Source organism: Borostomias antarcticus (genome assembly GCF_949987555.1).
Source record: "Borostomias antarcticus genome assembly, chromosome: 6".
NCBI lineage: Eukaryota > Metazoa > Chordata > Actinopteri > Stomiiformes > Stomiidae > Borostomias > Borostomias antarcticus.
Window position 1 is genome coordinate 21,349,236 of NC_140239.1, and position 11,695 is coordinate 21,360,930.

Below are 11,695 nucleotides of genomic sequence, written 5' to 3' on the forward strand. Positions count from 1 at the left end.
GTTGTGCGGACATCTGTGTTGAATCTCAACTGCTTCAGGTTTAACGTCCTTTAACGTCTACCGAAGACCATGAACAACTTCATTAGGTCAACTGTCCGGTGTCTGCGGGCGAGTTCGTCTGTGTATGTCCCGAGGCAAGCCGACGGACACACGTCGTTCGTCTCAGCCCGGCTCATGAGTACGGTGGACCTACAGAAGGACCTTGGTGACATGGTGAAGAAGGACAAAGTTGTGGTGTTTATGAAAGGGACGCCCGCACAGCCCATGTGTGGCTTCAGCAACGCAGTGGTTCAGATCCTCCGGATGCATGGTGTGGATGACTACGCTGCTTATAACGTGTTGGAAGATCAAGATTTGAGAGAAGGTCAGTATCAGGGAATATGACTGTTCTGCTTTTTGTTGCTACTTCCCATTTACTTGTATTATGGATTGATGGATGGATTCATGCTGGCTAAACATCACACTCCAAAATGCCCTTTTGGGGCACCTTTCATAATATTGTTTTTTGCTCCTTAGCAAACATTCTGTCTAGCAATGCCCATGCAGTATAACTGCAATGCAGCTACAGTAACGTTATGTCTAGCTAACTTAAGCTGGCTAGCTAGCTTTTCTAACTATAAGGAGGTTCTACCAAGGTTTATCACTATTCTACAGCAGGCAAGACGGGCGTGGTTCATGTCAACCAGCAGGCCAGTTCACTGTAGGCTTGCTAGCTACAATCCAACAGTATTCTAGTTGTAATGTTATTCCCCTGCTAAAAACCTTCCATTGTCTATACAATGTTGGCACAAGGAAATGGTTAGCCTGCTTGCGTCACTGGATGTTTTGGGTAACATGTACACCAGTGCCAAAATTGTGTCACACCGGCCAAGCTACATAAATGAAAGTCTACTGAAGCAATGACATTATATGTAATGGAAGTACTTGCCTAACATTAGGTAAAGTCTTAAGTAAACCTAATTACGTCTCCCACAGGAGTGAAGGCCTTTTCCAACTGGCCCACCATCCCTCAGGTGTACTTCAAGGGGGAGTTTGTGGGTGGCTGTGACATCCTGCTGCAGATGCATCAGAACGGCGACCTGATCGCCGAGCTTCAGAAGCTGGGCATCTGCTCCGCCCTGACAGGTGCTGAGAAGGAGGCTAAATAGAGAATGCTGCTGCCACTGTCGGGATACGAAGCTCGAGGTTGACTCTACAACCAGTTACAAATCGACCCCACTAGGACACTGACCCTGACCCGTTAAGTCACTTAGGTAGATCTGAGAGAATTTGATTGGTGGAGGCAAGCGATGTGGTGAAAATACCACCTCAAGTGGTGTTATTGAGTATAGGATATTTTCCTTAATGACAATTTCCAGGTTTACAAGCTTGATTTCTAAGGTAGCAGAAAACTACTCCCATGTTGCTTGGCACCTACCCAGTTCTGTCACATCTATCTACACCAGTGCCTAGGGGATAGTGGAAGGGGAGGGACAGGATTGATTATTTGAGATTCAGGCAGAACAAGAGATGCTGGCTCAATGCCCCCAATGTTTCCCATACATAGTTTTATAATGAAACCTTCATCTTCCCAAATCTGAAAAAGTACACAATCTCAATACCGCTAATGTGCTTTGCAGCACACCCTGTCCCTTCAACCGTGTCCCCTCTCTACTATTGATGGCCTCATTAGTCCCACACAGTAAACACACATTTTCAACTCTGACGCGATCATCCAATGTTGCGATCTCGCAGCTCCTGTCAATCCTCTGGTGTGGCTAGCTACAGTAGTTGCAATGATTATAGCTAAACTGACTCAAATCAACAAAATCTCATAACTGTCAACACTTCTACGATCTGTCTACTACACTAGCTTGTTTCATTTGACTTACTATAGCTCGTGAACGCTAGCCTAACACTGTGATGCAAGTTAGATAGACCAGACACTTCTTGCCTTGTCAACCCCTCGACCTCACCTTCTCCCCTGCCACAGCTGCACTGCATTGACCCCCCCTCCCTCTTAAACCCCCCTGTATGACAATGGCATGCCATGTGACCCGCTGAAGACCAAACTGCCCTCAGGTGACAGAGATGTGACACCAGTCCCTCCAGATGCACTGCCACATGAATCTGCTGTGACCTTTCTGAATTCTTAACCAGCACACTACCTTTTCACCTCTAGTCCAGCTCAAACGCAACAACTCACTTGCCTCCCTCCTCCAAAGTGTTTCTTCTTGAAGATGATCAGTGATCTAGTTTACGTCAATGAGTGAATGCATTGTAAAGGAGAGCTTGCTTTTTGTTCTGTGCATTTATGTACATGTCAAAGACAAGATAGGTTACACTGTTCAAACTAATCAATGGTAATCACCAATTTGCTACAATGTCCATGTTCTGCATACATTTGTGTTATCCAAGCAGCACTCATGTAGTACACTGTATATTTAAGTAATTGTACATTTAAATATATATTATTAAATGTATTTTAGCTGCATGTAAACTGTTTCTCAATTAAATATTTTGCGACACAAATTACAGAATTGTTCTGGATTTTTTCCCCCTATGGGTCCAATTGATAATGACCGATGTTAGTACGTTAAATTGGCATGTTAAGAAGCTTTTTAATGGTGCTTATGTCTTGTGTTAAACTTTTTTTTTGATAGCTTCATGTGGTATTCTGCCCTCTTCAAATGGCACCAGCTGTTAGACTGTCTCTTGATTAGACAAATGTCCATCTATTTTACTGGCTACACCCAACCCCAACTAAAATTCTGGCAAGATAATCCATTAACTAGATCATTCAAACATACATTCAGATGTATGTAGCCTATAGTGTATCATTGTGGCTTTTTTCTTTTTAAATAACTTTTTACCCTTCCAAAATGTAGTTTTATTACAAAAGAACACACAAAAACAAATGGCAGTTCATTGTAAGACACGGGTCAAGGGGTAAGTAAGGTTGTGGTCTGTGGGCAGGTATTGTTGAAGTCAGAGTTTCTGAAGAAAGCGCAGCACCAGGTCTCGCAGAGTGGTGCGGAGTGCCTCGTTGTTGTCGCAAACAATGTGTGTCCCGTCCTCTTCCAGCTGGATCAGGGTGTCCTCCGCCTGCAGGTGCAGGATGTGGCCGTCGGCTGTCTCCTCCACCTTCACCTCTGTGATGCCATGCTGTCAGGGGGGGGTTAACGTTACAACATGATTTTATTATGGCAATCTAATACACTGCATGGGAGGTAAGGGTAGAAAGAAGAGGGAGGGGATTCAGATAAAAATGCACTCCGAAGACACGGAAGGACCATGTGCTGATGGGAGTCACCTTCTGGAGTGTGGATAAGAAGGCGTCTAGGGGCACAGCGCCACTCAGCAGGGGCTTGGGGGCCAGGGCCTCGGGGGTCTCCTCAGCCAGCCGCTTCCTCTTCTTACTGGGGGGCAGCGGAGGGGGTTTGGGCACTGACTGGAAATGGATAGCCATCAACAATAGATGGGTCAGTTGTGTACACACACCTCATAGATTCTCTGTCTGAACTATTTCACACTCACACACAAAATTAGCTGACACTCACTCACCTGTAGCGTGTGCTTGTTGTCCTTGGACTGCAGGACTGCAGACACGGTCGCCACCGAGATGCCAGGTTTGATCTCAGAGGGCACCAGGGACTTGGCCAACTGTGAAGGAAAAAAACTTGAACTTTTACTTATCACCTCAGAGGCAGTGGAATGATTTGTAAATGACATATAGGAACCCTCATTGTGACCACTGGACCACCCTCCCACTGTATACGTCACTATTTGTTTAGTTTCTTGTTTTATGCATTGAATCCAGCAGCAGTATTTGTTGTATTTGTTTACAAAGCCCTCATCGGTAAACTCCCCCTCTACCTCAATAGCCTGCTCTCTTTTACTGATACCAGTTATCAGACAGGATCCACTAGGTGGCTGCAGCTTAAAGCTAAAACAACTCTGTTGTTGAGGAGTGTAAATGTTTTTATAGGCTGGATTTGCTATCACTGATGTATTGTTGTGTATCTGTCTTTGCTATAACTATGTTTTACTCTGTTTTATTGATTGATGGCTGCCTTCTTGGCCAGGTCACCCTTGTAAAAAAGACTGTCTCAATGGGTTTCTTTTCCTCTCATATCTTTCTAACCTGGTGAAATAAAAGGAAAACGTTTTAAAACTCTTGGCAACCAGTACCATCCTGCTGTTCACAGGCCTGTCTGTACGTCACCTCTGGCTGCAGCTGGATGCGTTCATAGCGCCGTCGGAAGGGCAGCCCCAGGACGGAGCAGCGGCGGTAGGGCATGGGGTGGGGCTGCAGCTCCAGCATCAGGTCTGAGCGGTGGGACTGGGCTGGGGGGGGCTGGGTGTACTGCTCAGGACACACCACATGGAGGGGCTGGGGGGAGGGGTCAAGAACGTGAAGAAGGCAGAAGAGTGGAGAGCATGCGCGTCAACCTCGTTTCATTTGCACCCGTCTCGAAACTGCCTAAGCAACAGAACATTTCATTCCAATCTAGGCGAAATAAGCCGAGGTGTGTGCCGTGGATATTGTACCTGGACCTCCTTGAGCAGCTTGGCCACCTGGTGGAAGTTGAGACGTGTGTCGATGGGGCAGTAGACACACTTCATGGCCAGGGGCTGGTAGGGAGCCAGAGCATCTAGGTAGGAGAAGTCTGGCTCTGGGGAGATCCAAGATCAAACGTTTGTCTAAGTAGGAGAAGTTTGGCTCACAGGAAACAGTCAAAACATTGTCTAGTAACAATAATGAAGCAAAAATCAGTGACCACACTGGCTACCATAAGAATTGAACCCAGGTAGATCATTACTTTAACTAGATCTTTAGTACACACACATTTACCTTGGGATAGGTCAAATGATAAGACAACAATAATTTTAATGACAGCCTAACACGATGTATGGTCTAGCTGCGTACCTAGGACTGGAATGAGAAACTGATTAGTGCCGATAAGATACTGTAAGGACAAGCGATGACAAGAATTCCAAAGTACCTGTACTTGTTGCACATGGCAAAAAAAACAAAAACCTTTGCTGTGCTATACACAGGTATAGTCTCACCGGTGAAGATGATGGTGTTGAGACTGGACTTGCCCCACAGTTCCATGAAGTGGACGGCGTCTCCAAAGCGCAGAGACGGGTGACCCGTGAACACCACGCACGGCTGGCGGAACTCAGTGCTGAAATCACCGTGGATACTGGGGTAGTGCTTCAGCTTGTTGGTCTGGATCAACTGAACGGACACACACAGATACAGTGTTCAGAAATATCTGCAGATACAGGAGTTAGAGGAATAGGACCGCAAGTGTTCAGATGATATCTGCTGATATAGGAGTTAGAGGAATACTGTAGGTCCACACGTGTGTTCAGGGATATCTGTAGATACAAGAATTAGAGGAATAGGACCGCAAGAGTTCAGAAATATCTGCAGCTGAATCAAAACACATTTCCTGGAAGTAGGAAGTCCTTTAAGACTGATTCTTACCTCAGCATGTGGGAAGGGAGGCTCAGGGAGGTAGACTTTACACTGCTTATTGTGACAGAGCCTGAGGGAAAAGAAGAACAAGACAATGAAAACTACAACATCGATCAACCACATCCCTGTACCGGCAGGCGATGTAATTGCTAATAAAGTCTGTGAAAACTTATAGTTTGTCTGTGTGTTAGTCTGTGTTGATTTATTTGTTACATTGTTTGAATATAATGGTCACTCATTATGAGTGTTTTACAAGCAAAATCCAATCAATCAAGCCTGCAGGGTCTTCCCAAGCTCAGGTCCGGTACTGACCACTCAGCAAAGATCTGAGAGAACTCCAGAGAGCTGTTGGCCACGGGGGAGATGAAGTAGAAGGGCGTGGTGCCCAGGTTGGCGTTCTCTATGAACTGGTACAGGCACTCCAGCAGGTCGTAGATCACCCCTGAGGAGTAGCACGGAACCAGCACATTTCCCCCGGCACGAATCGTCATGGCTACAAACACAGACAGGCAGTTTGGTCATAATACAAAGTGAATGATTAGAGTGCAGAGAGAATCTTGAGTGATTCTAGTGAGGTATGCATCTCTAGATTTCAGGCAGTAGACTCTCACTTTTCCTGGACTCCATAGAAATAACGGATAACGCATTAACGGACCCGTTGCAAAACCATTGTTGACAGTTACTACACTCGGACAGACATCCAGAACACTATACTTACCCAGGTTACTGCAGAAATCTCCCAGCATGCCGTCTGGGTTGGCGGTTGGCATCTGCGTAAGGCCCGTCAGGATCAGAACGTCACTGTTCTTCAGGGAGCTCTGGTCCATTGGCTGGGAAGGGGACATCACTCAGATGGTCATACCATAACACACACTAGTGCTGTGGGGCCCCTGTATGTGATCTGACAGAAAGGTGTGTCTATATATGGAATAGACCGCATGAGAACATTTCTTGATGATAGGTCGGTAGGTAAGTAGGCAGGTAGGCAAGCAGAGACAGGTACTCTATTGATCCTCAAGGGGAAACCGTTGTATTGCAACATTAAGGACAACAAAAAAGCATGATCAAGGACTAATACAAATTTAGATTAAGTACACAAAATATACAAACAGGATGTACAAGACATACAACATTCAAGCTATAGAACAGTGCAAATACAATAAACATGATATACCCATAGGTAACCAATGTTGCTCCCAGCTGACTGAGTCTCACCTGAGGATGTGTGGTGAGGAGGGAAGAGCCAGATACGTAGGATACTTTCTCATAATGGGATTGGATGATCCAGTTTGAGCTGCCCAATAAATAGCCTGAGCTCAGTGGCGTGACCTGCACGGCGCCAAACAGCTCCTGGAAATCAGAGATAGACGATTCACCAATCAATCAGTTGATCTCTAGTGTGTGTGTGTGTGTTGTGATAACATGAGAGGTTGGTTGTCCGGGTCTCAGGCATGGGCAGTGTTTAGGATGTATTTTGGGATGTATTGCATTTTGCGTTATTGTATTTTGCGCTGTCCTGTCTTGTCCTTGCACCTTGTCTAGTTGTTGCCTTTTTATTGTTGTTCACCAACAGTCCAAAGCAAATTCCTTGTATGTGTGAAAACCTACCTGGCCAGAATAAATCTGATTCTGTACAATCACACCAGACCAAGGGATCAAAGAAAATAAAACTTTTACTTAAGAAAAGGTCTCTTCTGCAGTTAAAACACAAGCCTTTACCGGTTAGGTTAGGAGAGGACGAACAAGTTCCTCTCCCACTTTTCACCCTCTCTCTCTCTCATGGGCACATGGGAAGTAGGTTTTCCACAAGGCAATCAAAGGGCTTGATGTCCATCAGGTTTGTCAACCTGCCCCACCCCCACTCTAGCAAACTGTAGTTCCTTTACCCCTCAATTCCACTGACTCCGGTTGCGTTCCGATTATTGTACCGCAGCCGGAGTTGATCGCAGCCACTCTGGACAATGCAGCATGTTTCAAAAGTGTCCCAGAACCAGCTCTTGGATCCCACCTCTGGGACGCATCAAATATTAGTAGAAGAAAAGGGTAAGTCCTGGCAGAATATCAAACAAAATGCTTGCTCCTGAAACACACCTGGTGGGCTATAAAGTCATGTGGTGGACGGAACAAAACCTGACCGCATTCGGAACGCCATGCAGCCGGACTCAGTAGAATTGAGGCGTTAGAGGGCAGTATAGCGGCCGGTTGGGAATTGCAAGGTCCAAGGTTCGATCCCAGCTCCCGGCATTGTGCCGAAGTGTCCTTGAGCAAGACACTGAACTCTAAAATCACTCAGGTAGGAGTTTGCATGTTCTCTCTGTGTTTGCAAGGGTTTCCTCCCAAATAACCCAATACGAAAAGCGTGCAGAAGAACAGATGCCCTTTAGTCTGTCCAGTCCCTGACCAGGAATTGGACAGAGCACAGATGCCGGGAGACCACTGTTCCTGGCTACAGCTGGAGGATGACAGCTTGAATCTTCTTCGTCGTATAGGTTTGGTGTAGATGTCCTCTCCTCCCCTGGGTGAGGGGGTCACCCAGGCTATATATCCGGGCACACCTCCAGGAGCCATGTCACCGTTTCGTCATCCACAACCGTCAGGCCACACATGGCCTGACAGCTTGAATGAGAGAAATGCAGGGACCAAAGATGTGTGTGCTGTGTTGCCTTTCACTCATGTGTGTTTGTCACGGGTGGCCAATAAAGACCCCTCGAGGTCCAGAATTATAGTCACGACCACAGCCACGGGATGGCGACTGGAGGGGAATGTGCCTTCACTAGGACCTAACCTCTTGTGGTGTCACAGTGTGTGTGTGTGTGTGCGTGCGCACGCATGCGTACGTGTGTGTATCAGTTGGAAGGTATGTAGTAGGAGGGAACTCTCACCACTTTTTGGGAATAGCCCACTAGCTGGACTTTGCTGAGCGCTGAGTTGACCTCTTGCATACTGTAGCTTCGTTTCCATGCTGACACCTCAACAGCATCCTTCAGGGGGCCAGGGAGCAACCTAGAAGCACAACCCAACACACACACACAAAAGACTGACATTTACATTTTAGTCATTTGGCCAACGCGTTTATACAAAGCAACTTACAATTATGAGCTAGGGTTGGGGTTAAGTGACTTGCTCAAGGGCACAATGACTGAGGGGAAATCACCACAACCTTTCGGTGACTAGTCAGATGCTCTGAACACTGGGCTACCTACTGCCCCAGACACACACCCAGGCGCACATAGCCTACCGAACTACAGACAAATATACACAGCATACTCGCAGTCCCATAGAGACGTATGTCTGAAATCAAATTAAAACATGATCATATAAGACCCGCAGGAACACTACCTTTGTATTTCCTTGTTCTTCCAACAGGTGGCAGACTGGGCCTTGGGAACTCTCTCCATGAAGTTCACCAGCTCCTCCATGAACAGTCTGCCAAGATGAAGATACAGGTGTTAACGTCTCTCTCAAGGTACATCGATACTGACTGCACCTTTGACGGTGATGTCATTCCCCTCACCTGCCAATGGTGAAAGTGGGCTCTGTGGCGTACACTGTCCCCGTGAAGCCTGTGTGTTCAGTGATGTAGGGCAGAGCCATCATGCAGTGGTAGTTTGAGATCAAGATGACGTCAATGGTGGACAGGTCCAGAAGCTCTTTCTGAGGAAGATGAGATAAGATGAAGATGAAGAGAGAAAAGAGAGAGAATGACCAGACCAGTGAGATGCTGTGATCATATGCATCATTCAGTATCCCTGAATAGATGTGCAGACCAAGTGTGCAGGAGATTGAAAACAAACGCTTTACCTCGGGGAGACAGAACTCTGGCTGTGAGTCCACAAACACACGGCCTGCACACTCCTTCAGCTCCTGAGTGAGGAAGAGACACAGTCAGTTTGTGGAATACATGCTGTAATTAATCCCTATTCAGATATACATATTATAGGATGTTGGTATATCTCACTGCGATTATTTGTCTGTCCCTGTGTACTGCTGCTGTAACTATTCAATTTCCTTCTGAGATCAATTAAGTACCAATCTATCAATCTATCTATCAAAGTATAAAGGGAAACAATGTGTGTGTGTGTGGGGGGGGGGGGGCAGTAGATCTTGTTGAGCTGGTCATTTTAAAAGTAGACAGACTTATTTATAATAACGAGTGTTAACTACATCTTTAGCCTGCTATCGGAGCCACCAGCGTCAGCATTAGCCACTTCGCTAAAGCAGTCAAACATGCTGCACTGCTTCACATTTACCAAATGTGAAACTTATGTTTCATGAGGTTGCTGGTGTTACCCCCTTTAAACACAACTACATTTTTACATACAGTAGATTGCATTTAGCACCGTCGGTCGATTTGGAGAAGAACCGTTTTACCCTGTCCGCCACTATGCCTACTTCCTCAAGTGGCCTATTAGAGAGAGGCAAACAATAACAATGCGACGTCATCGCCCATCACCAGCAGCTTCATCATGATTAGGGAACGGATGCCAGCTGCGTCGGCTGATTTATGAAACTAACGTGTTAAATACCGATAGCAGCACCGTTTGTCCGTGAGCTTATTGATATTTCGGTACTGACCCAATGACGTAGCAGTACCACAAAATACCGGTTCCTGATACCCATCCCTACTCTTGGGTGACTGGAATCCTTCAGAATTTTCCTGACTGGCCCTAGTTCTGCACATCCTTGTGTAGATGATACCCGTGATACATTCTGCTGACCATAACACTCTCTGCAGTGCCTTTCGGTGGTATGGGTGCATGGTGCTCCTCCCATACCAGGTGATGCTGCCAGTCAGGATGCTCTTAATAGTGCATGTGTAGAAACTCTTGAGTATCTGGGGAGACACTTGGAACTTCCTCAGACGCAAGAGGTGGAACAACCTCTGCCTTGATTTCCTCACCACCGTGTCCATGTTTTTTGTCCATGTTAGATCCTTGGTGATCTGGACACCAACATACTTGAAGTTGTCCACTCTCTCCACAGGGGTTCCATTGATGTTAAGGGGGTTGTAGATCCTCTCCTGCTTCCTCCCATAGTCCACTATCATCTCCTTCTATCTCCTCCAAGTAGGCCTTTCCGTCGTTGCTTGGAGATCAGGTCTACTACAGCTGTGTCATCAGCAAAATTGATGATGCAGTTGGAATCGTAGGTGGCTACGCAGTCGTGTGTACAGGGAGTATAGCAGTAGGGATAGAACACAGCCCTTGGTCTTGGTATCTTGGGTACGGGGATGATGATGGACCCTTTGAAGCAAGTGGGTATGACTGGCTGGGCCAGCAACAGGTTGAATATTGCTGTGAACACCGGTGCCAGTTGGTCAGTGTCTTGAGGACACTCCCTGCGACGCCGTCTGGGCCTGTCGCCTTCCTCATGTTTACCGTTTTAAATTCCCTACTCACTTCATGCTCAGATAGAGTGATGGCTTTCTCCCTCTCTCCCCCTCCACCCACCTCTGGCGCAGATGTGATAGCTTGCTGGCCGCAGTTGTTTTCAAAACATAAACCTATCTTTCTGTATTTGACCTTGTGAGCTCCTACGTACCTTCTCCAGGTTTACGGTGCCATCCTTGGAGATCCATCCAGGCAGCTTAGACAGCCTTGAACTGAGAGAGAGGGGAGAGAACATTGGAAAGGGAAAACCTTCTGGTGCCATCTTGAGCATTTCATATTGACACCCTGTGTAATAACTGTCAGTTCTCTAAGGCGATACAGATGTAGTTTTGTGCTGGTGTGAATGGCTATAGATAAATCACGGATACTGCTTTGCAGTTTGAGTTTGCAGCAGAATGTCCCTCACCTGTGCACCAAAGGAAGGGGCAGGAAGTTGAGGACAGATGTGGTGTCCAGCCCACAGTCTAGCATGATGGTGGTAGATTTAAACTTGAGAACATTGCATGGCAAAGTGGGGTGGCCCGATAGACAGTACTGAAAACGGAATGCAATAAAATTAGGCACATACTACTACTAGCTAAGAAGTAAGCATGAACAGGAATCAGTAACTGCTAACGTTATGGCAAGCTAACCCATAGCTAAGCTAACGTTAGCTGATAGCTACAGCTATTTATGTTTATAGGGATCTCTGTTCGTAACAACCAAAACTAGTAACCTAGCTAATGGTATGAAAATTATCATACTACTGTACTAGTTCAACTCACCAGTTTCATATTGAAAGCTTAGCTAGCTATGGCAAACTTCACTGTTTATATTCAGCATGTCCGTTCTATTCTCT

General features: G+C 46.3%; 2 protein-coding genes across 2 annotated transcripts; one reads left to right on the forward strand and one right to left on the reverse strand.

Moving 5' to 3' along the window:
- glrx5 (glutaredoxin 5 homolog) lies at positions 1-2,504 on the forward strand. The gene is made up of 2 exons (XM_084439250.1): positions 1-364; positions 976-2,504. Exons 1-2 carry the CDS (start codon positions 70-72, stop codon positions 1,146-1,148), a joined length of 468 nt encoding a protein of 155 aa, XP_084295376.1. The 5' UTR covers positions 1-69; the 3' UTR covers positions 1,149-2,504.
- A 436-nt stretch (positions 2,505-2,940) lies between these two features.
- On the reverse strand, positions 2,941-11,695 carry ints9 (integrator complex subunit 9). Its single transcript, XM_084439841.1, has 17 exons — positions 11,622-11,695; positions 11,264-11,391; positions 11,009-11,069; positions 9,269-9,331; positions 8,982-9,121; positions 8,807-8,893; positions 8,350-8,470; positions 6,683-6,817; positions 6,186-6,297; positions 5,780-5,960; positions 5,477-5,537; positions 5,053-5,224; positions 4,531-4,655; positions 4,205-4,372; positions 3,544-3,642; positions 3,293-3,430; positions 2,941-3,144 (listed from the first exon to the last, which is right to left on the reverse strand). The coding sequence occupies exons 1-17, from the start codon at positions 11,628-11,630 to the stop codon at positions 2,968-2,970; spliced, it is 1,977 nt and encodes a 658-aa protein (XP_084295967.1). The 5' UTR covers positions 11,631-11,695; the 3' UTR covers positions 2,941-2,967.

Excerpts from the sequence above, each read along its gene's own strand:
- ints9 (XM_084439841.1), bottom strand. Across the intron at positions 9,122-9,268 it reads CAGAGTTCTGTCTCCCCGAG|AAAGAGCTTCTGGACCTGTC; the intron begins GTAAAGCGTTTG and ends CATCTTCCTCAG. Across the intron at positions 6,298-6,682 it reads TCCTCACCACACATCCTCAG|CCAATGGACCAGAGCTCCCT; the intron begins GTGAGACTCAGT and ends TCCCCTTCCCAG.
- glrx5 (XM_084439250.1), top strand. The coding sequence starts at position 70 with ATGAACAACTTCATTAGGTCAACTGTCCGGTGTCTGCGGGCGAGTTCG. Across the intron at positions 365-975 it reads AGATCAAGATTTGAGAGAAG|GAGTGAAGGCCTTTTCCAAC; the intron begins GTCAGTATCAGG and ends CGTCTCCCACAG.